At 43.7% G+C, this 27,260-nt stretch overlaps 1 protein-coding gene and 1 long non-coding RNA gene across 3 annotated transcripts in view; both read left to right on the top strand.

The window, feature by feature from the left end:
- Positions 1 to 22,475, top strand: part of LOC147451620 (uncharacterized) — a 56,102-nt gene extending 33,627 nt beyond the window's left edge. Inside the window, exon 2 of one of the 2 annotated variants that reach the window (XM_086518780.1) lies at positions 22,141 to 22,475. In XM_086518780.1, the coding sequence (XP_086374906.1) occupies positions 22,141 to 22,153 (13 nt within the window). In that variant the 3' untranslated portion in view covers positions 22,154 to 22,475. Of the gene's footprint in view, positions 1 to 21,768; positions 22,057 to 22,140 lie in introns of those variants that run through there. The other variant, XM_086518781.1, reaches the window with a different exon arrangement.
- A 464-nt stretch (positions 22,476 to 22,939) lies between these two features.
- Positions 22,940 to 23,579, top strand: LOC147451619 (uncharacterized). The gene is made up of 2 exons (XR_015188976.1): positions 22,940 to 23,036; positions 23,268 to 23,579. It is a non-coding gene; the product is annotated as an uncharacterized LOC147451619 (long non-coding RNA).
- The last annotated feature ends 3,681 nt before the right edge of the window (positions 23,580 to 27,260 follow it).

The following is a 27,260-nucleotide window of genomic DNA, read 5'->3' as shown; positions in this document are numbered from 1 at the left end:
TGCCTGTTTTCTTAGTTGTCGCAAAATAAACATTAAATTGATGCAACCAAGAATGAATAACAGTAGCATCCATCTTACCGTCATACTTACTGAAAGTCAACTTCTCTGTGATTGGATTGTGTGAATCCGCATCGTAGCTTACGCCACTTGACGAACTCCCACGATCTTTGGGTGATTCCGTCTTCGAGGCTAGGACTTGGGAAATAAATTCTTGACGACGAATCTCCCTTTGAGCTTCTCGCTCGGCGTCCCTTTCTGCTTTGCGTTCTTTTCGTTTAGCGCGCTCGCGTTCTAGAGCAAGTCGTTGTTCTTCTTGTCTTGTGGCAAGAGCAATGCGCTCACGTTCCTGAGCAAGTCGATTTTCTTCTTGTTGTGTAGCAAGTTTGTCGTTTCTTTCATCGCGCTCGCGGTCCTTCGCTTCTTGTGCACGGTCCTTTGCTGCTTGTTCATCTGTTTTGCTTGCGAGTTGTGCCAAGGCAACTCGATTCGTTTCTTGTTGTTGTGCCATCATGTCCAACATTGACTTGACCATCATCTCCATAGGAGTGAGGACAACTTGTGGCGTAGATGGCGAAGGGGGAGGGTTGGAAAAATCTCCTGGTGGGGAGAATCCTTCGTTGCCTCTCTCATGCTCATCACCTGAATGCGAAGTATCCATGCCGCTTCGGGTGACGACCATGCGCTAGGATCTTTGGTTCTTAAGTTCACGAGGAACTTGGGTCTTGAGCTCTTGAGGTTCTTGAGGGTTTCTTTCGCTTGCAAATCGCGTTGGAGAAGGATCTTCTCTTCACCCGAGTTCTACCCTTTTCTGTGAGCGCACCCCTCGGCGGCCTTGCGCTCACACCAAGGTTGCTTTTTCCCACCTCACGTTGATTGGCCGGCCGCTAAGTGCACGGTCCGCTCTCAATGAGTGAAAAGAGACACAAGGGGAGGCTGTACAAGCCCTTCTTTCTTGGGATTCCTGTCACTCTTCAACAAAACACGATTAGGAATCGCCACGCCCAAGTAAACTTGGGTTCGTGCGACCGCAACAAGCAAAAAAAAAATTCTTGTGGTTCTTGTGGTTCTTTCCTTGAGTAATGCAGAACACTTCCAAAGCTCTGATACCAATGTAAGGTGCAGCGGAATAAATGTTGTATTCTCTCAAGATTAGTGATCTTTATTGCTCAAGGTTCCTTTTAGTTCTTAGGGAAAGAGAGAGCTTTCCGTCTTATGGAGAGTGCTATGATCACGAACAAAGTGAGTGGATTGCACAAATGTGTACAATGCAAATGCAATGGACTGATGCAATGGGACTATGTCGACGACGACGACGACGATGACGGCGGCGACTTAGGCTGAAATCTGGGATCTCCTTGGTGGCTGAAAATGGCTGTTTCTCGCTGTGTTAATGGCTGAAAATGACTGTTTTTGTCGGGGTCAAAAAGGTGATGAAAACCGCTGCTGTAGACTGCTCTTTGGCTGCGTTTTTGGGGAGAGAATCCTTGCTGAAAAACGCTGGGACAGCAGAGGGTTTCTTTCTGAAAATTGCAGGTTTTCAAGTGCTTAATAAACCCTTACCCGGCTATGGTGATCTGCTGCAAATGGCTTGATGAAAACGCTGCATTGGCTGAGGCTTCCTCCGGCGTTAGTGCTTGCAAAAAACGCTGATCTGACCAAGCCAAAAACGCTAGCTCTTCCTGCTTGCTGGCGATAGTTGCATGGGATGAAAACGCTAGGCAGCCAGTGGTTTTGGGCGATGGCAGATTCTGGAAACGCCAGGGAGGGAGAGGTGGTCTATGATGAAAATGTTGGCCTTGAGGGAGTGGCTTCGCCAAGGGAATGGAGATGGTTCTGCTGAGAGAGGGTGGAACACCTGTTGCTTTAGGAAGCCTGCTGTGTCTTTGCTCATCTGCCAATTTGTGCTAACTTGGGTTTGCTTATAAATTAACTTACCTAATTTGCCCTACTGAGTACCTAACAAAAGTCACTTAATAAATAAGTGAAAAATGTCAAAAATAGGGAAAAATGGGATAAAGTCATATGAAAAATCCCCAAACTGACTTTGATGGAAATGCTTATGCTTATGCAAGGTGCAACTAGAGGATATGCATCTACACTGAGTGACTGGGCATGCACGGTCTACGAATAGACTCGCAAAAGTGCCAGATCACTCCTGATCTAACTTGACTGGACTTGACAGAAACCCTGTTATGGTGTAGCTTGTCCACGGACACATAGGGTTGGGATGTGTCACGTGACAATAGCTCCTAGCAACGGACACGAATAGCTGCTCGCATAGAGATCGCGGCCGTTTTTTTTTTTTTTTTTTCAATTTTCTTTTTCACTGTTCTGCCATAAAAAGAGAGAGAAAACGCTGGCTGATCTGTTGCCTTATTTATGAGATGGCTGCCCACTTATTAAATGGACGGCCGACGTATTTTAAAAATAGTCCGAATCTGCTCAAAAACTCAATAAAAGCTTATAAGTTAAAAACAATGCTTTCACAGCATTTCCCAGGCGTCCCTGGATGCAATCACACGCAGAGTTGCAATGCAGACATAGACTTTCTCGCATGAAAGAATCTGCTTTCCTGAAAAGCAATCCCGCTTTCTCAGAAAGCATCTGTTTTTCCTCAAAGTTTCCTCTGAACCCATCTTCATTCAAGTGCTTGCTTTTCCTTGTGCACAATTCTAACACGGTTTGGAATTTCCTCTTGACTATAGATATTCCCTTTCCGATGCTCTCATCACCCACTTTGTGACGCATCAGGAATACCCATCACCTAGTTCTTTCCTACCGAACTTACGGCACAATCTCCTTCGCGATGCTCTATGTCACCCATCCTATGACGCATCAGAGATGTCCGTTCCCGGATGGTCAGATACTTCTTTCCGATGCTCCCTGTCACCCATCCGATGCGACGCATCAGAAGCACCCGTTCCTGTTGGCCTTACAGATGTTCCCTTTCACAGTGCTCCCGTCATTACTTTGAATGACGCACTAGGAATACTCTGTACTCGGATGTCTCTAGTGAGAAAAACCCTCTCACTTAAAATTCCAATAATTCATTTAGAATTATTTTTCCTTGGTATTCCAAGCGAGAAAACCCTCTCACTTATAAATCCAATAATTCATTTAGAATTATTTTTTTTGTCAGATAAAGCCAATTTAGCAACACCAAGATTAGGAGGACTACATCTTTCTTCAAGGGACATGCTCGAACATGGTGGTCCACCCTTCTTTTGAGAAATGAAGCTCCGGTTAAATGGTTGAAATTTAAAAGGCTTTTTATTGCCTCTTGGCTGACTCGGGAGTACGAACGAGATATACAAACTGCTTGGAATCATCTTCGGATGACCAAGGGAGAATCTCTGGACGCTTATTTCGAGAGATTTTGGAATTCTTTTCTACCAATCTCTTCATTTGAGAAGGTCTTGTTTAAGGAATTGATTGAGCGGTTTTGCTGCGGACTTCCTACAGAGATTGGAGCCTACTGCTTGGAACAAAAGTCGAATTCTCTTTAAGAATTGATGGGTCATGTGACATGAGGTTTTGTGATACATTCGGGAAATTTGACTTACCCCACTGATGAGATCTTGACTTAGAGAACCCAACAGACCTCTCACAATGAAAGTAGAAAGAGAAAGAGTTCCCAGGACAAAGAAAAGAAAGATACACATCCCCGACAGACTCTTAGAGAAAGGGCTATCTATCTCAAAGAGGGGAAGTGTTTTGGTTGCGGGGAATTTGGACACATCTCTGCAAAGTGCCTCAAAAAGGCACAGCAAGAACAGACTGAAGACATGCCAAAGAGTTCTAGAGCAACAGAGGAATGTGGCAGAAAAGGCAGATGAAAACAGAACTGGTACCACATTGCTTGGGGCCCGAACCGAATCAAATGAACGAAAGTACAAAACTTTGCCGCACTTAGGGCAAAGCGAAAGATCAGGAAGCCCTCATTTTCTTTGATGGAGGAGCCAAGGTCAACTTCTTTTCACTTGAATTGGCGGCTCGATTTGGAATTACGCTCGACAGGCTGAGGCCATAGGCGAAGGTAGTTCTAGCAGCACCCGGACGGGATGTTGCCATCACACCAATCATTGCCAAACTTCGTTTGCAATGTCAGGGGTGTTTAGGGCACAACGACTTCTACGTAATGCCCTTAGGAGGTTGTGACATCCTGTCACAAACCGGTGACGTGGCAACCCTTCCAACTTATGGCCAAGTGACGAGGGGACCCCGGGACACAAGAAATTAAAATAAAGCAACTGTTGATGTGGCTGGCATACGGATTTCCGCAGATCACGCTGGTTGTACGGATCTCCGCAAAACGCGCTGACTGCTGTATGGAATTGCCGGAAATTGCAGTGATAGGTTTTGCAGATTTTGACGTCCAGTTGCTTTTAGAACTTACTGCTTTATTTTTGAGAAGCTTTTGATTACTTCTTTTGGGGCTCTTCTTTTGGGCATCCCTTGTAACCTTTATAATGAACCCAAGGGGGACTCGCTCTGCAAAGCATCTGGATGCAGAGTCTGAGAGCGAGCACCCACGGGAGTTGTACTTTGCTCAAAGATTAATATAAAAAGAAATACCGAAAGGGGCACCAGTCTTTGAGGCCAATACCTCTTGGCACGGAACTACGCCGGCCTGTGTCGACCTAATTGTGAAGTGTGAATTGTTTTGAAGTGAATCTCAGCTGTGTCGCGGTAGAATCTTGACTTGGGGTGTCGAAGTTTGTTATAGTGGTATCAGAGCACATAAAGATTCTTCTTCTATGGAGGATCCGATCCTTTTTGCAGCGCCAACAGCTTTTGGGAAATAAGTTCCGACCCGGGACTTATTAGCCTCCGGCACGCCAACTAAAGAAAAGAATGAAGATTTGGGCAAATTTTTTTTCGGACAAGTTTGCCAGAAAAGGAGTACAAACATTAGCTGTAGATTGGCATATGTGTGAACAGATTGATTAAGTACTCCAGGGACCCGAGATTGGGATACACCTAAAGAATTACCCGATTGATAAGATTTACTCAAGATGGCGTGTGGCCATTGCTTCTCTTCTCAGGTAGTGAGGAAAGCCGAAAAGACACAAGAGTGCAGAAAAGCAGAACCTGTACTCACAGAAAGACATGGACAAGCGAAGCAAAAAGCAAAGCTTCTGAAAGGGCAAGAAAAAGGCAAAGAAGCCTAGATTTCGCCTAGTTTCTTACAGTCCTACAGAGGAGTTATCCTCAGACAATTCGGGCTTTGACAATCACATGTTTTATGCAAAGAAGAAACATTTTTTTTTTAAAGCCAATCAATATGACTTCCTCGATGATAAAAGCAAGAAAGTAAAAGAATTTAAAGAAGGTGGACAAGCGATTTGAATCCTTTTCCTGGGTTCTGAGAGGCTCGAACATGGTGGTCCACTCTTCTATTGAGAAAGGAAGCTCCGGTTAAATGGTCGAAATCCAAAAGGCTTCTTATTTCTTCTTGGTTGACTCGGGAGTACGAACGAGATATACGAACCGCTTGGAATCATCTTCGGATGACCAAGGGATATTCTTTGGACGTTGATTGGGAGAGATTTTGGAGCTCTTTTCTATGAGCTTCTTTATTTAAGGTCTCGTTTAAAGAATAGATTGAGCGGTATGCGGGAAGAGACACGAAGAAGATTCTCACGAGGAGTACGGCCCGCCTCGGCCTACTCAGCGGAGATTGAAGAGATGGAACGTCGACAATTGGTTGACGATGCGACAAAGATGATGATCAACCTTGCGAAGGATCTAAAATTTGCAAAATTTTTGACTCAGACATCTTTCGACGAAGTGCACTCTCAGTGGTAGAAGGCCACATAACCACCCCTCAAACCGGCACTCAAGAAACCTCCTACTCCGAGGATGTTTACAGAGCAAGAATTTGAAGAGGTGGTTGATACACTGATTACCCAGCTTTTTGACGTGAACAACAAAGCCAAAAAGCTCGACAAAAAGCAGAAGAAAGGAACTGACCTCCCACGTTATTTGGGTCGTCCATCTACTTTTGCCTCGGCACGAAAGTAGAACCGACAATCACATATTTTATGCAAAGAAGAAGAATTTCTGTAAAGCCAACCAGTATGCCTTTCTGGAGGATAAAAGCAAGAAAGTTCGAGAATTTAAAGAAGGTGGACAGTCAATTAAATTTGACACTTTTTTTGAATTCCAAGATGTTTCGAGGACTTTGGCCTTCATACAGCAGTTTGATATAGCTTTCTCTGGAGGGCATTACTCAAAGCACTCCAAGATTTGGAGGGCTACCTCTTACTTCAAGGAAAATGCTCGAACATGGTGGTCCACTCTTCTATTGAACAAGAAAGCGCCAGTTAAATGGCTGAAATTTAAAAGGCTTTTTATTTCTTCTTGGCTGATTCGAGAGTACGAACGAGACATACGAACTGCTTGGAATCATCTTCGGATGACCAAGAAAGATACTTTGGACGCATATTGCGAGAGATTTTGGAGCTCTTTTCTACCCGCTTCTTCATTTAAGAAGATCTCGTCTAAAGATTAGATTGAGTGGTTTAGCTGCGGACCAAGGTAGGATCAAAACGTATGTACGGATCCGTTCCGTACGATACAAATGTATTGTACGATCCATACGGTACAGATCGATCCGTACAAGGCACTTTTTAGGACTCTCTTCAGAACCCAAATTCCACTCTTCGATCTCTTGATCATCTAGAAGCAGCCAATTCAGATCACCTCCTTTCCTTTTGGTTGACTCTGCAGCATAATCCCAGGACGGATCTGTTAGTTCTGAATTCTCATTCTGAACTCCAGTGACCTCTTCAGTGTGCACTAGTGTACTGGAATCTGAATATCCCTCTTTGGATTCGGATGGTTCCTTTGGCTGTCCAGTCAACTGAATTGGTCTCTCCCCAGGATTTAGTTCAGTGAACTGATCTGGAAACTGCTTTCTCTGTTTCTCAGCTTGAGCCTTGTCGAATAATAGTGCATTTAAATCGGTTTTAGCTGACGGAAAAATGTTCATGGCTGCAAGCATCCATTCAATCTTCTTAGCCCCATATTTTTGGCAAAGTTCCTCAGGTCAAAGTGCTTTCTTCCAGCTACATCAAAGAGGGGAAGTGTTTTGGATGCGGGGAACCTGAGCATATCTCCACGTAGTGCCCTAAAAAGGCACAGCAAGAGGGGAACTGTTTTGGATGCGGGGAACCTAGGCATATCTCCGCGAAGTGCCCTAAAAAGGCACAGAAAGAACAAGATGAAGAAAGGCCAGAGAGTTCGAAAGCAGCTGAGGAACGTGGACGAAAAGGCAGATGAAAGCAGGTTTGGTTCCAGATTACATGGGTACTGACCCAAGCACGATTGATGAGAGTACAGATTTTGCCGAGCTTGGGGCAAAGTGAAAGATCAAGAAGCCCTGATTTTCTTTGATGGAGGAGCCAAGGCCAACTTCATTTTTGTAAGGTGCAGCGGAATGAATGTTGAACTTTGCTCAAGATGAGTGCTCCGAATTGTGCTCAAGGTTCCTTTTACTTACGGAAAGGAGAGCCTTCTGTTCCTTTAGTGAGAGAGTGCAATGGACACAAACAAAGTGGATGAACACTGTGAATGAAGGTGCTGAGACTAAGAGATAGAGAGAGAAGAATACGACACCAGAATGTTGTCAAAACCCTCCTCCGAAGGCCCTACTCTCTATGGCGAGAGCGGTCTACTTATGATTGCACAAATCTCTACAATGCTTGGACTTGCCGACGATGTCGACGACGACGAGCCGGGCTGAAATCTGAAAACGCTAGTGTCTGAAATCTGCAATCTTTATCTGCTGAATTCTGACTCTATGTTGGTGACGACGATGCGACGACGATGCGCTAAAAATGCAGATGCTGAAATCTGTGTTTTCCGGGCTGAAGCTGTAAACTTCGATGGATCCCACCGTGCGGCGAGGAACTGCTGCAGGAAGGTGAGATCTGCGAGGTTCGGGACTTCTTTTGCGATGTCTGACTGCTGAAAACTGAAAACGCTGAGTCTAGGGCTGAATCTGTCGTGCGATGGAATTGCAAAGCGCTGAATGTCCTGTTGCTCCAAAACTGCTAGGGCTGAATTCTGAGGTTGTACTGTTGCCGAGAATCTGCAAGTGCAAAAACGCTAGGACTTCCGGTGAGTGAAAACGCTAGAGTTGTCGCGGGGGGGGGGGGGGGGGGGGGAGTTTAGCTGAGAAGTTGCCTGATGAACAAACTGTTCATGTTGCCTCTTCTGCCAGAAAGTACTAGCTTTGGTTTGTTATATATTATCTTAGCAAAATTGCCCTACCTAGTTCCCAACCAAAGTCACTTAAAAATAATAAGTGAAAAATGTCAAAAATAGGGAAAATAGGTCTATGTACTGTAAAAATGCTACTGATGGGATCTGACTAGAATCTGATGGTCATGCTGTGTGTAACTAGTGGATATACATCTAATCTAAGTGTCTGGACATGCACGGTCTGTGAACAGACTCACAAAAGTGCCAGATCACTTCCCATCCTAGAGTGACTTGACTGAACTGAACCCTGGTCATGCTGTAGCTTGTCCACGGACACATAGGATTGGGTGTGTCACGTGACAATTTTACCTAAATTGGCGGCGCGGCTCGAGATTATGCCCGATCGGATGGGACCACAAGCAGAGGCAGTTCTAGCGGCACCCGGCAGGGATGTGGCCATTACACTTGTCATTGGCAAACTTCGGTTGCATTGTCAGGGGTATTTGGGGCACGAGGACTTCTACATAATGTCCTTGGAAGGTTGTGATGTTCTCTTGGGAGTCCCTTGGTACCATAAGAACAAGGCCGTGGTCGATTATCGGGCGAGGAAAGTGACTTTGACTACTGAAAAGGGCGAACCATTGTACTTGATGTGAAACTTAAGGGCGAACCATTGTACTTGATGTGAAACTTATATATTATCTTAGCAAAATTACCCTACCTAGTTCCCAACAAAAGTCACTTAGAAATAATAAGTGAAAAATGTCAAAAATAGGGAAAATAGGTCTATGCACTATAAAAATGCTACTAATGGGATCTGACTGGAATCTGATGGTCATGCTGTGTGCAATAAGAGGATATGCATCTAATCTAAGTGTCTGGACATGCACGGTCTGCGAACAGACTCACAGAAGTGCCAGATCACTTCCTATCCTAGACTGACTTGACTGAACTGAACTCTGGTCATGCTGTAGCTTGTCCACGGACACATAGGGTTGGGTGTGTCACGTGACATCCCCTCCTTTTCAAAGTGAGGTACTGGTACCGAACTATATGGCGTCGAGGGAGATCGCCAATAGCATCCGGAATCCTGGGAAGGACTCTTCGCCGGCCCACTCTAATGCGTGGGTCATGCGATACTTGAACTTCATAAAGGTCTGCAACGCTTGCTTCTTTGGGCCGTGCCGAAAGCGACACAAGGGCTTCTGTAGCTCCTTCAATGCTTCAACTTTGTCTATGGACGTAGGTCCATTCTTCAAGAATCTCCAAGGCTGAAAATTCCTGAAACCACTTCCAACACAAAAACATGAACATATCCATTCCATGTAAAGTGACTGGAAAAAATCTCGTCTTCCTAAAAGACTGTGCATGCAATGTAGATGATCAAATAGACGGAGTGCCAAACCGTTCACCACACACATGCAAACAATGAGATCGAATCTTGTCTTGTTGATCTAAATCAATCAACTGTGGCAATTCACAACAGAAATGCTGATGCTTGATGCTCATACTTTCTTGTGCTCTTCCTACAACTGTGTCATGCCAAGGAAGAGACATGAAATGGGACTTCCTTGAATGTATACTTTTCAGCTTTTCATGAACAATCCGCATACATTCGTGCTCATTCATGAGTGAAACGTGCTCAACGTACAATATGTCATGCCTAGGAAAAGGGATCACATAAAGACGTCGACTAAAATACAGGAAACGATCACGAATGAAACACTCGTACAATGCGTGCTGACAAATCATTCGAACACATAGTACTTCCTGTAAGGGTTCTTTGGACCTAGGCTCGAGAGCCAAGATCGCTTCTTCCTGAGGGGGTTCTTGAGACCTAAGCTCGAGAGCCAAGATCGGTTCTTCTTGAGGGGGTTCTTTGGACCTTGACTCGAGAGCCAAGATCGGTTCTTCGTGGTTGATCGAATTTGCAATGAGGTTAGCTTCACTAGAAACAGTATCAACTATCCCATCATTCTTGTGAACAATCACATCGTGGTCATACAAATCATCATGCTTGTGAGAAATCACATCTTGGTCATGCAAATCATCATGCTTGTCATTGTCATCCAAATCATTATGCTTGTCATTATCATTCAAATCATCATGCAAATCCTGTGTATCATGCTTTGGAAAAGAAGAGACTGAGAGAGTCTCCTATCCCGAATCTCTTGCATCTGTGCCTGCACTTGAGAAAGAGTCGCAACATCTCTCGCGTTCTTGCTTTGTTCTCGTGATCAAATTTTGCTAGTCTTTCTTTGTTCTCGTGCTCGTGCTCACGCTCTATGGCTTCCATTTTTGCGTCGTATTCACGATCTATGGCTGCCATACTTTCTTCGTAGGACTTCCTTTTTGCTTCTCTTGCTTCGCATTCGAACTTGTTGTCCATAAACACCTGCTTCAACTCCTTCATAGGAGTTAGTGCAATCCTTGGCGTAGATGGGTAAGGGGGAGGGTTGGAAAAACCTCCTGGTGGGGAAAATTCTTCTTCGCCTCTCTCATGCTCATCACCTTCAAGCGAAGTATCCATTCCGCTTCGAGTGATGACCATCCATTGAAGTCTTGGGTTCTTAAGTTCACGAGGAACTTGAGTTCTTGGGAGTCTTGGTTCTTGAGGGTCTTGAGGTTCTTGAGGTTCTTGGGTTCTTCTTTCGCTTGCAATCTGTGTTAGAGAAGGATCTTCTCTTCACCCGAGTTCTACTCTTTTCCGCGGGCGAACCCCTTGGCGGCCTTGCGCTCACACCAAGGTTGCTTTTTCCCACCTACGTCGATTGGCCGTTCGCTCTCAATGAGTGAAAAGAGGCACAAGGGGAGGCTGGACAAGCCCTTCTTTCTTGGGTTTCCTGTCACTCTTCAAATACACGATTAGGAATCGACACGCCCAAGAGGACTTGGGTTACGTGCGACTTCAACAAGCAAAAAAAAACTTTCTATGGTTCTTGTGGTTCTTTCCTTGAGTGATACAGAACACTGCCAAAGCTCTGATACCAATGTAAGGTGCAGCGGAATGAATGTTGAACTTTGCTCAAGATGAGTGCTCCGAATTGTGCTCAAGGTTCCTTTTACTTACGGAAGGGAGAGCGTTCTGTTGCTTTAGTGAGAGAGTGCAATGGACACAAACAAAGTGGATGAACATTGTGAATGAAGGTGCTGAGACTAAGAGATAGTGAGAGAAGAATACGACACCAGAATGTTGTCAAAACCCTCCTCCGAAGGCCGTACTCTCTATGGCGAGAGCGGTCTACTTATGATTGCACAAATCTCTACAATGCTTGGACTTGCCGACGATGTCGACGACGACGAGACGGGCTGAAATCTGAAAACGCTAATGTCTGAAATCTGCAAATCTTTATCTGCTGAATTCTGACTCTATGTTGGTGACGACGATGTGACGACAACGCGCTGAAAACGCAGATGCTGAAATCTGTGTTTTCCGGGCTGAAACTGTAAACTTCGATGGATCCCACCGTGCGGCGAGGAACTGCTGCAAGAAGGTGAGATCTGCGAGGTTCGAGACTTTGTTTGCGATGTCTGACTGCTGAAAACTGAAAACGCTGAGTCTAGGGCTGAATCTGTCGTGCGATGGAATTGCAAAACACTGAATGTCCTACTGCTCCAAAAACGCTAGGGCTGAATTCTGAGGTTGTACTGTTGCTGAGAATCTGCAAGTGCAAAAACGCTGGCTGTTCTGATGCAAAAACGCTAGGCCTTCCGGTGAGTGAAAAGTTAAAACGCTAGAGTTGTCGTAGGGGGGGGGGGGAGTCTTGCTGAGAAGTTGCCTGATGAACAAACTGTTCCTGCTGCCTCTTCTGCCAGGAAGTGCTAGCTTTGGTTTGCTTATATATTATCTTAGCAAAATTGCCCTACCTAGTTCCCAACAAAAGTCACTTAAAAATAAAAATGTCAAAAATAGGGAAAATAGGTCTATGTACTGTAAAAATGCTACTGATGGGATCTGACTGGAATCTGATGGTCATGCTGTGTGCAACCAGTGGATATGCATCTAATCTAAGTGTCTAGACATGCACGGTCTGCGAACAGACTCACAAAAGTGCCAGATCACTTCCTATCCTAGAGTGACTTGACTGAACTGAACCCTGGTCATGTTGTAGCTTGTCCACGGACACATAGGGTTGGGTGCTATTGATTGCACAAATCTCTACAATGGTCTTGCTGCAATGGTCTTGCCAATGATGTCGACGAGGATGACGACGACGACGAGACGGACTGAAAACTGAAAACGCTAGGGGCTGAATTCTGCAAATCTGCTATGTGCTGAATTCTGACTCTGTCGGTGACGACGACGATGCAACGATGACGCGCTGAAAACGCAAATGCTGAAATCTGCGAATGGCGGGCTGCATTGTTGCAGGAAGGTGAGATCTGCGAGGTTTGGGGGCTGCGGTACAGAGTTTGACTGCTGAAAATGCAAAACGCTGATGCAAATGAAGGTTTCGTCGCTGGGAAACTGCAAAATGCTGATGGTAGTCTGCTGTTTCAAAAACGCTAGGGTGATCTGCTGTCTTGTTGCAAAAACGCTAGGTAATCTTGCTCTGAACTGCTATATCGCCAGGCATGATCTGCAATTTGCAAAACGTTGGGGCTGATCTGCAAATGCTGACAACGCTAGGCTTTTCTTGATGGCTGAAAACGCTAAGTTGTTCCGCCGAGGGTCTTGCTGAGAAGGTGCACTGCCAAACAACTGGGTCTTTGTTGCCTCTTCTGCCAGAAAGTGCTAGCGCTAGCTTTTCTTATATACTGACTTACCAGAATTGCACTACCCAGTTTCCGAACAAAGTCACTTATTAATAATAAGTGAAAAATGGCTAAAATAGGGAAAAATGGGTTCTATGCACTGTAAAATACCCCTGACGGGTACTGACTGTAATATGATGATCATGCTGTGTGCAACCAGAGGAAATGCAACTACTGTAAGTGCCTGGACATGCACAGCATGCGAACAGGCTCACAAAGGTGCCAGAACACCTCCTAAGCTGACCTGAACCCTAGACATGAAGTAGCTTGTCCACTTGCACATAGGGTCAGATCTGCACGTGACACGTCCTGAGGATCATACCATTGATCTGATACCTGGAAGCACACCACCGAATTGGCCACCTTACCGTGTGAGCCGAGCCCATAATGAAGAGATTATGAACCAAGTGAAAGACCTATTGGGAAAGGGTCTTATCCAGCTGAGTACTTCACCTTACTGCTCTCCGGTGTTGTTCGTTTTGAAGAAAGACAGATCTTGGAGAACGTGCATGGATTATAGAGCTCTCAACAAAATCAACATCAAGAACAGATTCCTGATTCCTAGGATCGATGATATTCTTGACCAACTACAAGAATCCTCTTGTTTCAGTAGGATCGATTTGAAGAGCAGATATCATCAAATCCGAATCGCGTCGGGAGATGTCTACAAGACAACTTTTCAAACGACCTTCGGTTTATTAGAGTTTTTGGTGATGCCTTTTGGGCTTACCAATGCTCCAACGACCTTTAACCGAATGATGGACAACATTTTCAGAGAGTACAGATCTTTTGTGGGCACTTTCTTTGATGACATTATTGTCTTCTCCAAGGATGAGACAGAACATTGAGAACACCTGCTACAGGTCTTTCAGGCATTACAAGATCACAAGTTGGTGATTAATGCAAAGAAGAGTGAATTTTTCCTACCAGAGATACACTCTTTGGGACACATTGTCTCAGCAGCTGGAGTGTAGATGGACGCGGCCAAGATTGAGACTATACGTGATTGGCCCGATTTGAAGAATGTCCATGAAGCTAGAAGCTTTTTGGGCTTTTGTTCTTACTACCAGCAGTTCATTAGAAAATTTGTAGAGGTTGCTTCCCCTTTGCATATCTTGACACAGAAAGGAGTCTTTTTCTCGTGGGGACCCACATAGGTGACTGCCTTTCAGACTTTGAAAGAGAAATTGACTACAGGACCAGTTTTGACTTTGCCGGATTTGCAAAAGTCATTCCAGGTATATTATGATGCTTGTGGTCGTAGTGTGGGTGCGGTGTTAATGCAAGAAGGCCATGTCATTGCCTATGAGAGCCGATTGTTTTCAAGGCTGGAATTGACAACACAGATTTATGAGAAAGAGCTTTTTGGCGGTTATCTACGCTCTTACTCAGTGGCTACATTACCTACTCGGAGCCGATTTTACGGTCTTCACTGATCATCAGAGTTTACGCTACTTCTTGTCACAGAAGCAGCTTTTGGAAAAGCAGATGCGGTGGGCTAACATCTTGTCACAGTTTCACTTTCAGATTGTCCATGTGGAGGGATAGTAGAACTTGGTGGCAGATGCTTTGTCCCGGAAGCCGTTAGTCTTGTCTATTTTCGCGATTCATCATAGAAGCTTTGAGGACATGGTCGATCAGTACGCCACAGATCCAGATATTTTCTGATGTATTCAGTCGAATACAGAATGGGGAGGTAGTAGCGGGATATTCCATTCGGGATGGCTACTTGATGAAGAAAACGATGTTGTGCGTTACACAGCCGTTGAGGGAAAAGGTTCTGATTGAATGCCATTGTCCACCATTTACGGGTCTCCGCGGCATTGACACCACCTTGAAAGGTGTGGAGCGATACTTCTTTTGGCCGAGACTCAAGAAGGACGTGGATGATTTTGTACGCAATTGCTTGGTATGCGAGAAGGTCAAGTTTGACAGGCATAAAGCACATGGATTGTTACAGCCTTTACCCATTCCCACCCGCCTATGGGAAAGTATTGCTATGGATTTCATTTTTGATCTCCCAAAGATAAAGAGTGGGCACGATGGTATCTGGACTATTATTGACAGATTTAGCAAGCAAGCTCATTTTATTCCAGTGAAGAAAACAGTCAAGCCGGATCACTTAGCGATACTGTTCATTGCCCTTATATTCAGATTGCATGGCATGCGTGAGACAATAGTCTCTAACAGAGATCCCCGATTCACGAGTTTGTTTTGGAAGGCTATTTGGGAGAACATTGGCACACGGTTGTAGTTCTCGTCATCTTTCCACCCGCAGACAGATGGGCAATATGAAATTGCAATTTTAGTCGTACTGGATTTATTGAAGTCTTACATTTCTGATCAGAAGACTCAATGGGAAAAGTTTTTGCCCTTGGTGGAATTGCCTACAATAACACGATCCACTCTTCGACGGGAATGACGTCATTTGAGATTATCGAAGGTGCTACGAAGGTTCCATCCTTCCTAAGCACGAAAGATAAGATTTTTGAAGCCGACCAGTACACGAGGAACTTGGACATTGCTTTTGCCAGGGTCCGGGAGGCTTTAGCGAAATCTCAGGAAAGACACAAGAAGGCAGCAGAACGACACCATCGCGATTTGAAATTAAAGGAAGACGATTGGGTTCTCTTACGTTTTGAGAAGGCACGCCTAAGAAAGAAAAAGAGAAAGGAGCGGTTTTTTCCAAAGCTTAGCATGAGATACTATGGACCTTTCTAGATAAAAAAAAAGATAAATGATGTCTCCTTTAGATTGAAGCTGCCCGATACTTGGAGAATTCACAATGCTTTTCATGTGAGTCTCTTGAAGCCTTTTAAAGGCGATGTGCCCGATGATGGGGAGCCAGATGAGCAACCCGAAGTGAAGGAGAGCGAGGAGATACTCGTTCCAAAATTGATATTGACACATAGAGATAGAAAGATTAAAGGTAAAGTGATTAGGCGGTTCTTGGTTAAATTCAAGAACTGTCCTGCATTGGATGCAAAGTGGATGGAGGAGGAGGACCTAGCAGATACTCCTCAGATTGTGAAACTTTACCTTGAAGCATTCGGTTTAGCATTGTCTACTCCGATAGAACCTCGATTTCAGCATGGGTGAATCTAGTGCAGCAGGCATGTACAAGAGGGGAGGCACTCCAATTCTTTGTCAACAGATCACTCCGTTTTTTGATATAGAGTCACTGATGTCCTTTGGGTTTCAGGGATACTGTTGGGCTGACAGTATTCTGTTGAATGACTTTATGAACTGGAATTCCCGAAAATGATACTGATTGATTTGTACTTGACTTGTTTGAGTACAGGAACTGAAAGAACAAGTGATTGCAGCATTTCGGTCTCATAAATCTCTATAGACATGATCGCAATAAGGATTAGTTAATTGGGCATCTGTGAGGTCCGGTCTGGATCTAGATGCGATTGCTAAATACATTGCCGATTAATCATGGTCTGAGATTTGGAATGATTTTGAATGTGACTTGTCAAGTGATGTCAAGTGATGTCCTGTGATGCGACTGTCGATTGGTACATGTGCTAGATGTGTTGTGCCTAGTGCGTCCGTACTACCAGTCAGTGTCTGCTAAGACAATTGATGGCTTCTGTAATTTTTGTAGGCATAATCGAGGGCGATTACAATGCTTTCAAGAGGGGGGTATGTCACAAACTGGTGACGTGGCAGCAGGCCCCCGGACAAGCACACTGACACGTGGCAGCAGTGATACGTGGCAGAACTGTACGGACCCCCGCAAACTGCACTGATTTTACTGACATGGCAGTTTTCGTAAAACGCACTGACTGTGCTGACGTGGCATCCATACAGTTTTCCACAAATTATGTTGGCTGATTTAATTAGCAGCTTTTGGGGCAAGTGGTTTTTAGAGAGAAGCTTTTAAATTACAGCTTTTGGGCCTCTGCTTTTAGGCATCCCTTGTACCAATAAATAAGTGGGCAGGGCCTCACTTATCCGAGCATCTAGACGCAGAGTCTGAGAGTGAGCACCTACCCGCTCTCTTGTACTTTGAACACGATTAATACAAAAAGAAATACCGAAAGGGGCGCCAGTCTCTGGGGCCAATACCTCTTGGCTCGGAACTACGCTTGGCCGTGTCGACCTAATCGTGAATTTTGAACTGTTTTGAAGTGAATCTCTGCTGTGTCGTGATAGAATCTTGACTTGGTGTGTCCAAGTTTCTTACAAATTCTTTCCGGAATCCAAAAGTGTCGCGAAATAAGGGATCAGATTTTCTGGCAGAAGAGAAATCGGCCGTGCTCTGACACCATTGTAACAAACTTAGACACCCCAAGTCAAGATTCTATTGCGAGACAACAGAGATTCACTTCAAATTAACTGACATAACAAAAGAGAGATGACACGGCTCGGCGTAGTTTCGTGCCAAGAGGTATTGGCCCCAAAGACTGGTGCCCCTTTCGGTATTTGTTTTTATATTAATCTGTGTGCAAAGTATACTGAGCTCGCGGGTGCTCGCTCTTAGACTCTGCGTCCAGATGCTCTGAGAAGTGAACCCCTAAGGCCACTTATAAAGATTACATGGGATGCCAAAAGCAGAGCCCCAAGAACTCAAACTCAAAAGCTTCTAATTTCCAAAAGCTACTGGTCTTCAAAAACTGCCAAAAGCAGTTAGCGTAATTTGCGGAGAATCTGCACGCTATCAGTGCGTTTTGCGAAAATCCATTCGCTGCTACGTGTGCATGTCATCGCGTTTTGCGAAGATCCGAACTGTCTGGCTGTATACTGTCACATCAGCAGTGAGCGCATTTTCCGGGTGTTCCGTACGTTGTCGCCACGTGAGCAAGCGTGTAGAGTGTGTGTTTGTGTCCGGGTGGCTCTGCTACGTCACCAGTTTGTGACAGCTAACACGATAAGGTGGCCGGTTCGGTGGTGTGCTTCAAGGAATCAAGTCAATGGTGTGGTTCTCAGGAGGAGGTGGAGCTACCTTGCCTGGTAGTCCTTCTGAGAAACAGTCATTATGCGTGTGCAGAAATTCTTGTCGTTCTTTATCCAATTCAGACATGCTGGTTTGTTGTTCATTATTCAATTCTTTCGAGTAGATCGAGTAAACAAAAAAACTGGATTTCATTAATTTCGAGGAATCAAGTCAATGGTGTGGTTCTCAGGAGGAGGTGGAGCTAGCTTTCCTGGTAGTCCTTCTGAGAAACAGTCAGTATGTGTGTGCAGAAATTCTTGTCGTTCTTTATCCAATTCAGACATGTTGGTTTGTTGTTCATTATTCAATTCTTTCGAGTAGATCGAGTAAACAAAAAGACTGGATTTCATTAATTTCGAAATGACCGAAGCCGATACAATAGGGACGGACCCGCCCTTCAATTTTACAGCAAGTACAATTTTCTTGCCCTTCTCGTTCGTCAAAGTCGCTTTCTTGGTCCGGTAGTCAACCACGGCGTTGTTCTTGTGGTACCAAGGGATTCCTAGGAGGACGTCACATCCTTCCAAAGGCATGATGTAAAAGTCCTTGTGCCCTAAATACCCCTGACAATGCAAACGAAGTTTGCCAATGACAAGTATAATGGCGACATCCCGTTTGGGCGCCGCTAGAACTGCCTCCGTCGGTGGCCCCATCCTGTTGGGTGTAATTCTAAATTGAGCCGCCAATTCAGGTGAAATGAAGTTGGCCTTGGCTCGTCCATCAAAGAAGATAAGGGCTTCTGTCACAAGACGGGCACCACGTGCCAATGGAAAAGAACAAATTGAACAGACTTTTAGCACTTCAATAACAACTGAACTAAAAAAAAGAGAGACGACATGGGGAGTGGCGACGTTCCACCCTAGAGAGTATTGGCCCCAAACCTTGGCCCCCCTTTTTTGGTATTTCTTTATATTACTTAAACTTAGTACAATGCCGGTACTCCACCCTCTGCACCTTCGTACTGAAGCATGCCAGAGAATGAGGCCTTGGCGCATATTTAAAGGCCCTTGGCCATAAAAAGCAGTTACATGAAAATTTCTCAAACTCAAAAGCAACTCGTCTTCAAAAGCAGGTGCTCAAAAGCTGTTAGCACAGAAGCAGGAATCCGTATAGCTCTGCCATGTCAGCAGGCCAACACAAAATGCGGAATCCCGTACAATCTGCCACGTCGCAGGCCAACGCAAAATCTGGAAATCCGTACAACAGCTGCCACGTCATCAAGCTACTTGCTACATGCAGTCATCAATGTGGAAAAATTTAGGTTGAATGTGTTTTGAAATCATAGGGCAATCTGGGAGAACATTGGCACGCGGTTGTTGTTCTCGTCCTCGTTCCACCCATAGACTGACGGGCAATTGTATTGGATTTGTTGAAGTCTTATATTTCGGATTAGAAGACTCAATGGGAAACGTACTTGCCCTTGGTGGAGTTTGCTTACATTAACACAATTCATTCATCGACGGGGAAGGCTCTATTTGAGGTAATCGAGGGTGCTAAGAAGGTACCACCATTTCTAAGCACCAAAGATAAGATTTTTGAAGCGGATTAGTACACACGAGATTTGGACATTGCTTTTGCCAAGGTTTGTGAGGCTCTTGAAAAGTCTCTAGCACTGCATAAAAAGGCAACTGACAAACATCGACGCGGCTTGCAGCTAGAGGAAGATGATTGGGTGCTCTTACGGTTTGAGAAGGCACACATGAGGAAACGAAAGGGAAAGGAGCTACATTTTCCAAAGCTAAGTATGCGATACTATGGCCCTTTCCAGATTGAAGAGAAGATCAATGATGTATCCTTCATACTGAAGTTGCGAGATACTTGGAAGATTCACAATGCGTTTTATGTGAGTCTATTGAAACCTTTCAAGGATGAGGTGTCAGTCGACAAAGAGCCTGAGGAGCAACCTGAAGTAGAAGAGAGCGAGGAGATTCTCGTTCAGTATAGATTATCACTCACAAGGAAAGGAAAGTGAAAGGTAAAGTGATACGACAGTTCTTAGTTAAATTCAATAACCATCCGCATTGGATGCAAAGTGGATGGAGAAGGAGGACGTGACAAATACTTCTCAGATACTAGAACTTTACCATGAGGCTCTTGGTCTAGCTTCGACTACTCCGCCCAGATGGAATAAATTCACCGATTTTCCTTTGGATTTCAATGATACTGATGGGTTGATAGTATTCTGCTGTATGACTTTATGAAAGACATACTTGAAATGGGAATTCCTGAAAAGAATCTGATATACTTGTGCTCTCTCATGTGAGTAGTGTTTGAGTGCATCTTTGAAAGACAAAATGATTGCAGTATTTCAGTCTTGTGATTCCAGAGAGATGAGGTGGACATGATAGCAATAAGAATTAGTCAATCGACATCTGTGGAGATCTGGGATAGATCTAGATGTGATTGCTAAACACGTTGTCGATGATCATGATTCAATATCTCGAGAGACGTAGTGACGTGAATGAGATTTGAATGTTCATTGACTGTTGTCTTTGTGCAAGTGCTGGATATGTGTTGTCTAGTCCGTCGGTGCTTTAGTGTCTATTGAATTGGTTTTTGTTTTGATTTTGTAGGTGTAATCGAGGGCGATTACAATTCTTTCAAGGAGGGGGTATGTCACAAAATGATGACGTGGCATGTCCAACCGAACGAGATTAAATAGAAGCTGACAAAACTGAAAGTTTTAAGTTGTTCCAACTTAAGATATTCCATCCGGGGGACACAAGGGCATTTAAAAATAATGCCAATAGCGTCGAGCTGTTGATGTGGCAGGCAGTATGACCTTCGGCAAATCGCGTTGACATGGTAGGTTGTACGGACATCTGCGTTTCCCGCCGCTTTGCACGCTGGCAACCTGTAGCGTTAGAAACTAGATGCTTTTGGAACTTACAGCTTTTCATGTCCTGCTTTTAGGCCCAAAGCCTTTATAAATTCATTACCAGGGTCTCTCTCCCTCAGATTGGCTTGGGAGCACTGAGGAGAGAGGACCCTCGGACATTGTACTTTGCTTGAGAATTAATATAAAAATAAATACCAAAAGGGACGCCAGACCTTTGGGCCAACACCTCTGGGTACGAAACTACGCCGGGCCATGTCATCTCTCTCTTAACTGTGATAAAGTCTGTCAAGTGATTTTAAGTATTTTCTCGTGTGTCGTGCTAGATTCCCGACTTGGGCACCCCAAGTCTGCATCACGGATTACTGATTTCTTCACACTAGATACTGGATAGATAGAGGAGCAATCACCAATGCAAAGCTCAACTCATACTCACACCCTTGGTACTCTCATTGACCGAGCATTGGAGCTATGGAGAGATGCCCACGACTCCGGAGAGAAGCTTCATAACATCGACGAAGACTACAATAGAGGATTTGAGCCGTACTATCTCGACATCTAGAGCACAAATGAGGATGGATTCGTATCTTTCTCTTGTATTGGGCACCCATTGTATCAATGATTACACATACCCCACACAGTTCCAGCTAGTAGCCATACTCAGGAGAGGAGCTTCACAACATCGACGAAGACTACAACAGAGGATTCGACCCATGCTATCTCGACATCCAGAGCACAAATGAGGATGGATTCATCACCCATTGTATCTTTCTCTTGTATTGGGCACCCATTGTATCAATGATTACACATACCCCACAGAGTTCGAGCTAGTAGCACTTCTAGATTCATTTTAGTATCTCTTTTTTAGTACTCAGACATGGTATCAAACTCACCAATTTGTAACGGGTTGGTCTCATAGGTCATTCCATTTCATATCATTTCATCTCTCTCTCTCTCTCTCTCTCTCTCTCTAGTATTTGTTTCCATGTCCACTTTTTCTTACATGTCTTCTTTGGAGTTTATGCAGGTAGATGGCTTGTGTAATGGGCTTGCATCATCTCAAAGCTTTAGTGTTAGTTTTAGGTCCTACTCAAAGATGATCTGCACCAGTTCTCTCTTTTCGTGTAATAAACTCCACGCTAAGCTGCTAGTTTATGAGATGTGGAGAAATAATGTTTATGGATGTTCTCATTGTTTCTAAGCTTGCTTGCGTCAGAAGCTTGCTGGTTAAAGTAAAAGTTTACCGAGGCCAATGAGCAAATTAGACTGGATGCAAATTTTGTAAAGCTCGCAATGTTTGGGCTTCTTTTCCACCCCTTTTTCCCTGCTTATGTTGAATAATGTAGAATTGAAAACATGTTAAGGGCCACTTTTACAACTGGAAAGGTGCCACTTGCAGGTCTCATGAATGAGGAGCAATGATTGCGAAGAAGATGCATAGCCGATATATGATGGTTCCGGTTAACTGTCTAGTTGCAGTGCTTTGCTAGCTTCTTCTTCCTATGCAAAGGTCCTATTAACATTGCTGGTGCTCAACAATGCGCGCACACAGCTGCATTTTGGCAGCTTATCTGAAAAACTATTTTGCTAATTGTGTATAAGTCGGCCTCGATACCTTGTGAGACGCTTCTCATACTAAAGAACTTTATGACAATGGTCTTTTAATAGCAGTTGTAAAGGTCCTAGTGTCCTGTCTTCATGTCGGTAAATATCAGTTGCATTGTTGTTGCCTTCTTTTTTGCTTGATTTTTGGGCCCATGGTGTCATAAGCCATCTTGGTATTGTTAGTTGAATATTTGGCTGTCTCTTCTCAATTTGATGGTCAAATGAGGATGGATTTATCACCCATTGTATCTTTCTTTTGTATTGGGCACCCATTGTATCAATGATTACACATACCCCACACAGTTCCAGCTAGTAACACTTCTAGATTCATTTTAGTATCTCTTTTTTAGTACTCAGACATGGTATCAAATTCACCAATTTGTAACGGATTGTCGTATAGGTCATTTTGGCCTTTTGAAGGCGTTAGTATATCATTTCAGTTCAGTTCATTTCATCTCTCTCTCTCTCTCTCTCTCTCTCTCTCTCTCTCTCTCTCTCTCTCTCTCTCTCTCTTTCTCGCTCGCTCGCTCGTATTTGTTTCCATGTCCACTTTTTCTTACACGTTTTTTTTGGATATTTCTGAGCTTATGCAGGTAGATGGCTTGTGTGATGGGCTTGCACCATCTCAAAGCTTTAGTGTTAGTTTTAGGTCCTACTCAAAGATGATCTGCACCGGTTCTCTCTTTTCGTGTAATAAACTCCACTTTAAGCTACTAGTTTATGAGATGTGGAGAAATAATGTTTATGGATGTACTCATTGTTTCTAAGCTTGCTTGTGTCAGAAGCTTGCTGGTTAAAGTAAAAGTTTACCGAGACCAATGAACAAATTAGATTTTCGACCCCTTTTTCCCTGCTTATGTTGAATAATGTAGAAAAACATGTTAAGGGCCACTTTTACAACTGGAAAGGTGCCACTTGCAGGTCTCATGAATGAGGAGCAATGACTGCGAAGAAGATGCATAGCCGATTTATGATGGTTCCGGTTAACTGTCTAGTTGCAGTGCTTTGCCAGCTTCTTCTTCCTATGCAAAGTTCCTATTAAACATTGCTAGTGCTCAACAATGTGCACACTTGGCAACATTTTGGCAGCTTATCTGAAGTAACTATTTTGCTAATAGTGTATAAGTTGGCTTCCGTACCTTGTGAGATGCTTCTCATACTAAAGAACTTTATGACAATGGTCCTTTAATAGCAATTGTAGAGGTCCTAGTGTCCTGTCTTCATGTTGGTAAAGATCAGTTGCATTGCCTTCTTTTTTGCTTGATTTTTGGGCCCATGATGTGATAAGCCGTCATGGTATTCTTAGTCATTTATGTGGCTGTGGTTGCTTGTGGAATTGGAATTGGCTTCTCCCTTCTCAGTTTGAGAGCTGAGATTATAGACCTCTTTTGAGTCCAATTTGATGGTCAAAGTGGGTGTTATTGTGAAGGATTTGGTGGGAATGGAGGGAAGCGTGAGAAGCTGCCATGTGGCATTCCCACATGGGAAGGAGTGAGGCAAAATGCGAAGGTATAAGTAGAGGGTGATCGCCCGTATCACAAGAAGTTTTGGACAAATTCTCACAATAATTCCCACATTGTGACTTACCTCAACATCATGAGCTTCTGTGAGGGAGGCACCGCATACCTAGCTAGGTGCGATTGGGGGCAGGGGACCGTCGGCCCTGTGGGGGGGCCGGTGGTCCTCTGCCCCCAATCGTACCTAGCTAGGTATGTGGTGCCTCTTGAGCAGAAGCTCATGATGTTATTCATTGTATGAAAAACATTGGAAAAGACTCCGCTTTCCTACATGAGAAAATTTCTAAATCTTCGTGTATTCGCCCAAAGCAAAAGGGAGGGCTGCTATGTTTCCTGCCTTAGTTCTCCCAAGTTGTTCTCCCATACATTGATACCAGGAGTCTTTATGTAGCTCCCACAGATTTCAGTAGTGTTACTTGGGCAATTCAAATGTGCTTGCTATAATGAGAGTCTTAACTTTATTGATTCCAAATGCACCTTGTAAAACTTTCCATTATAGCAAGTTCAAAGTGAGGTATTATTCATAAAGCATTGAGTAATGATTGGAATGGCTTGAGCTAATGTCACAACCACCAATTTATTTCTTCTTTCTCGGGTTACGTAGTTCTTTGAGGTAATGATTTCCAGTTTCCACATGATAAAATAATATAGGTGGTTACTCTATTGTTTTTTGTACGGAAGGTGCCACTATACATGAGTGGGTTTGGATTGTAACTTGATGTAATTATCTTGAACTAATTTATGTATATGGATATGGAACAATTAACCTTTATGTTAAGAAAAAGGTTTATTAACATATTGAAGTGAAAAATCTTGTTATTGGGTCTCTACATGTTTGGACTTTTGTTGTGATTTGTGATGTAGAAACATGTGGAAGAGGTTGGTAACGCATGTCACAAGGGTTGTGTTGGCTTGTGTTTCTTGGATGGTTGTAGGCTATATATTCTTTAATGTGATATGCAACATAAACTATAATAACAGCAAGAAGTCCCTCCATATACATATAAGTTTTGTTGGGAATTGTGGGCTTTGTCCTATATCAGTGTGTGTCTCTTTTATCTTTCTAGAATGCAAAGGTGGCAAATAATCATGTGTTAGCATGTAGAAAAGGTACCTAAGGGTGTGGGTGTCCATGGGGATCATTACTAAAGGGTATTGACTCACTTAGGAAGAGCTAGTGCACTCCTAAAGTGCCTTGAAAAGTCACTCATGAGTTTGCAACTTGCATGTGTTGATTTGGGACCTTTGTATGACGCCATCGATGATGCCGTATGAGAAGGTTGCACTAGCTCTATATAATTAGTCTTTGGTACACTCTTGCAACACAATTAATTAATATCGTATTACCAAAGTGTGTGTGCGCGCGCACGCGCTTGGTGGAATTTAATGGCAAGAGTACCTTTGGGAGGGCAAGAGGTCCAAATCATTTAATTATTTTCAAAAATGTGGGAGGGGCATCTATTCTAAGGGTCCTTTTCTTTGACTTTTGAAGGGACAACACCACTTAAGAGCCATTGCCCTAAGCTTACATTCACATAGTTTTTTGGTTGTCAAAGGCATATGCACCACATAAGGGTAGAGCCAACCTTTGTCAATTAAAAGTGTTAGGAAATAGGACGTAATTAAATAGATATTTGAGTAGCTTACTTAACGGAGAGAGATATATTTTCACACACGAGAGATTAGAGAGAGAGAGAGAGAGAGAGAGAGAGAGAGAGAGAGAGAGAGAGAGAGAGAGTGCACACAATATACGTGGTTCACTCACTGTGAGCTACATCCCCGGGAAAGTAGCCACTCAATGGCTTTAGTACTTTAAACAAAAAGTAGGTTACAAAGGAATCGTACCCTTAATAGAGCTCTTGCCTTGCTTCACTCTCACCACCTCACACCCACCTTGTTGCATCAACTTCACACTCCAAAACGTGTATAGAAATAGCCTTTTTTTATAGGTCAAAAGGGTTGTCCTTTCTCATGATGAGAGGTAACCATGTGTAGTTGCCCTTGTGTAGACAAGTCCAAATTAGACTTTCCAATCCGTCCATGTGTGACCACCCTTGAGAAGACAAGTCTGTCTTTGAAATCAGCCACCGGCCATTGACTTCCGACCATCGGCCATTGGTCGTATTTTGGTTTTTGACGAGTGATTTTTCTTCACGCACGATGGCTTCTCCTTATAACGGGGGCCTTACAAATGTAGGGGTAAATCAGACTCCATACTTAACAATCTCCCACTTGTTGACTGACCTCCAAATAAAACTTATGACTGCTTTCCATCCTGGCTTCTTATCCTTGAATGCCAATTGAAGATGAGCAAAAGCTCAACGTCACCTTGTTGACCATCTTTGTAAACATGTCTGTATGATTTTCACTTGTATGCACCTTTCGTAGCTTTAGCTGTCCCTCTTCCAAAAGAGTGCGTATGAAGTGATATCTCACCTCAATGTGCTTTGTCCTTGAATGAAAGACTGAGTTCTTTGCAAGAGGGATAGCGCTTTGGCTATCACTGTATAAAACACAATTGTCTTATTTGAATCCAAGCTCTTCTAAGAATCTGTGAAGCCACAGAATCTCTTTGCTTGCCTTCGTCATTGCTACATATTCTACTTCCGTGGTAGAAAGTGACACCACTTATTGTATCTTTGAAGCCTAACTTACTGCAGTGCCTCTAATTGTGAAGGCGTAGCTTGTAGTGCTCCTTTGAGTGTCTTTGTCACCTGTCATATCTGCATCAACATACCCATATAAGAAAATGACAGTGCCTCCAAAATACAAACCATTCGTGGTTGTCCCCTTTAGATACCTAAGTATCCACTTCATAGCTTGCCAATGCTCTTTACTTGGATTATCTATGAACCTACTCACAACTCCCACTGCATGTGCAATATATGGACTTGTCCAGACCATAGCATACATTAGAGAACCTACCACTGCAGCATATGGAACTTTAGACATATAGTCTATCTCATCTTGTGTCTTTGGACACATATCTTTGGTTAGTTTAAAGTGACTAGTCAAAGGTGTATAAATATATTTTGCATTTTGCATTGCAAACCTTTCTAGTTCCTTCTTGATGTAGTACTCTTAAGATAACTTTATTGTCTTCTTTGTCCTCTCCCTTGATATCTTCATACCAAGTGTCCTTTTTGCAACGCCTAAATCCTTCATTGAAAAAGATTTAGAAAGCTCCTCTTTTTGGGTATTTGATGTCATGCATGTTAGGACTTGCAATCAACATCAATATACAACATTAGGATGATGAACTTCGCATCTCCCAAATTCTTCGTGTAGATGCAATGATCTGAGTTGCATCTTTTGAATCCATGATCTAACATCCATCGATCGAACTTCAAGTACCACTGTCTTGATGCTTGTTTTAAACCATACAAGCTCTTCTTTA

The sequence above is a fragment of the Adiantum capillus-veneris genome, chromosome 8, assembly GCF_014529385.1.
Source record: "Adiantum capillus-veneris isolate H3 chromosome 8, ASM1452938v2, whole genome shotgun sequence".
Taxonomy (NCBI): domain Eukaryota; kingdom Viridiplantae; phylum Streptophyta; class Polypodiopsida; order Polypodiales; family Pteridaceae; genus Adiantum; species Adiantum capillus-veneris.
Note: the sequence above shows the minus strand (reverse complement) of the source record. Positions and strands in the feature narration are given on the sequence as shown.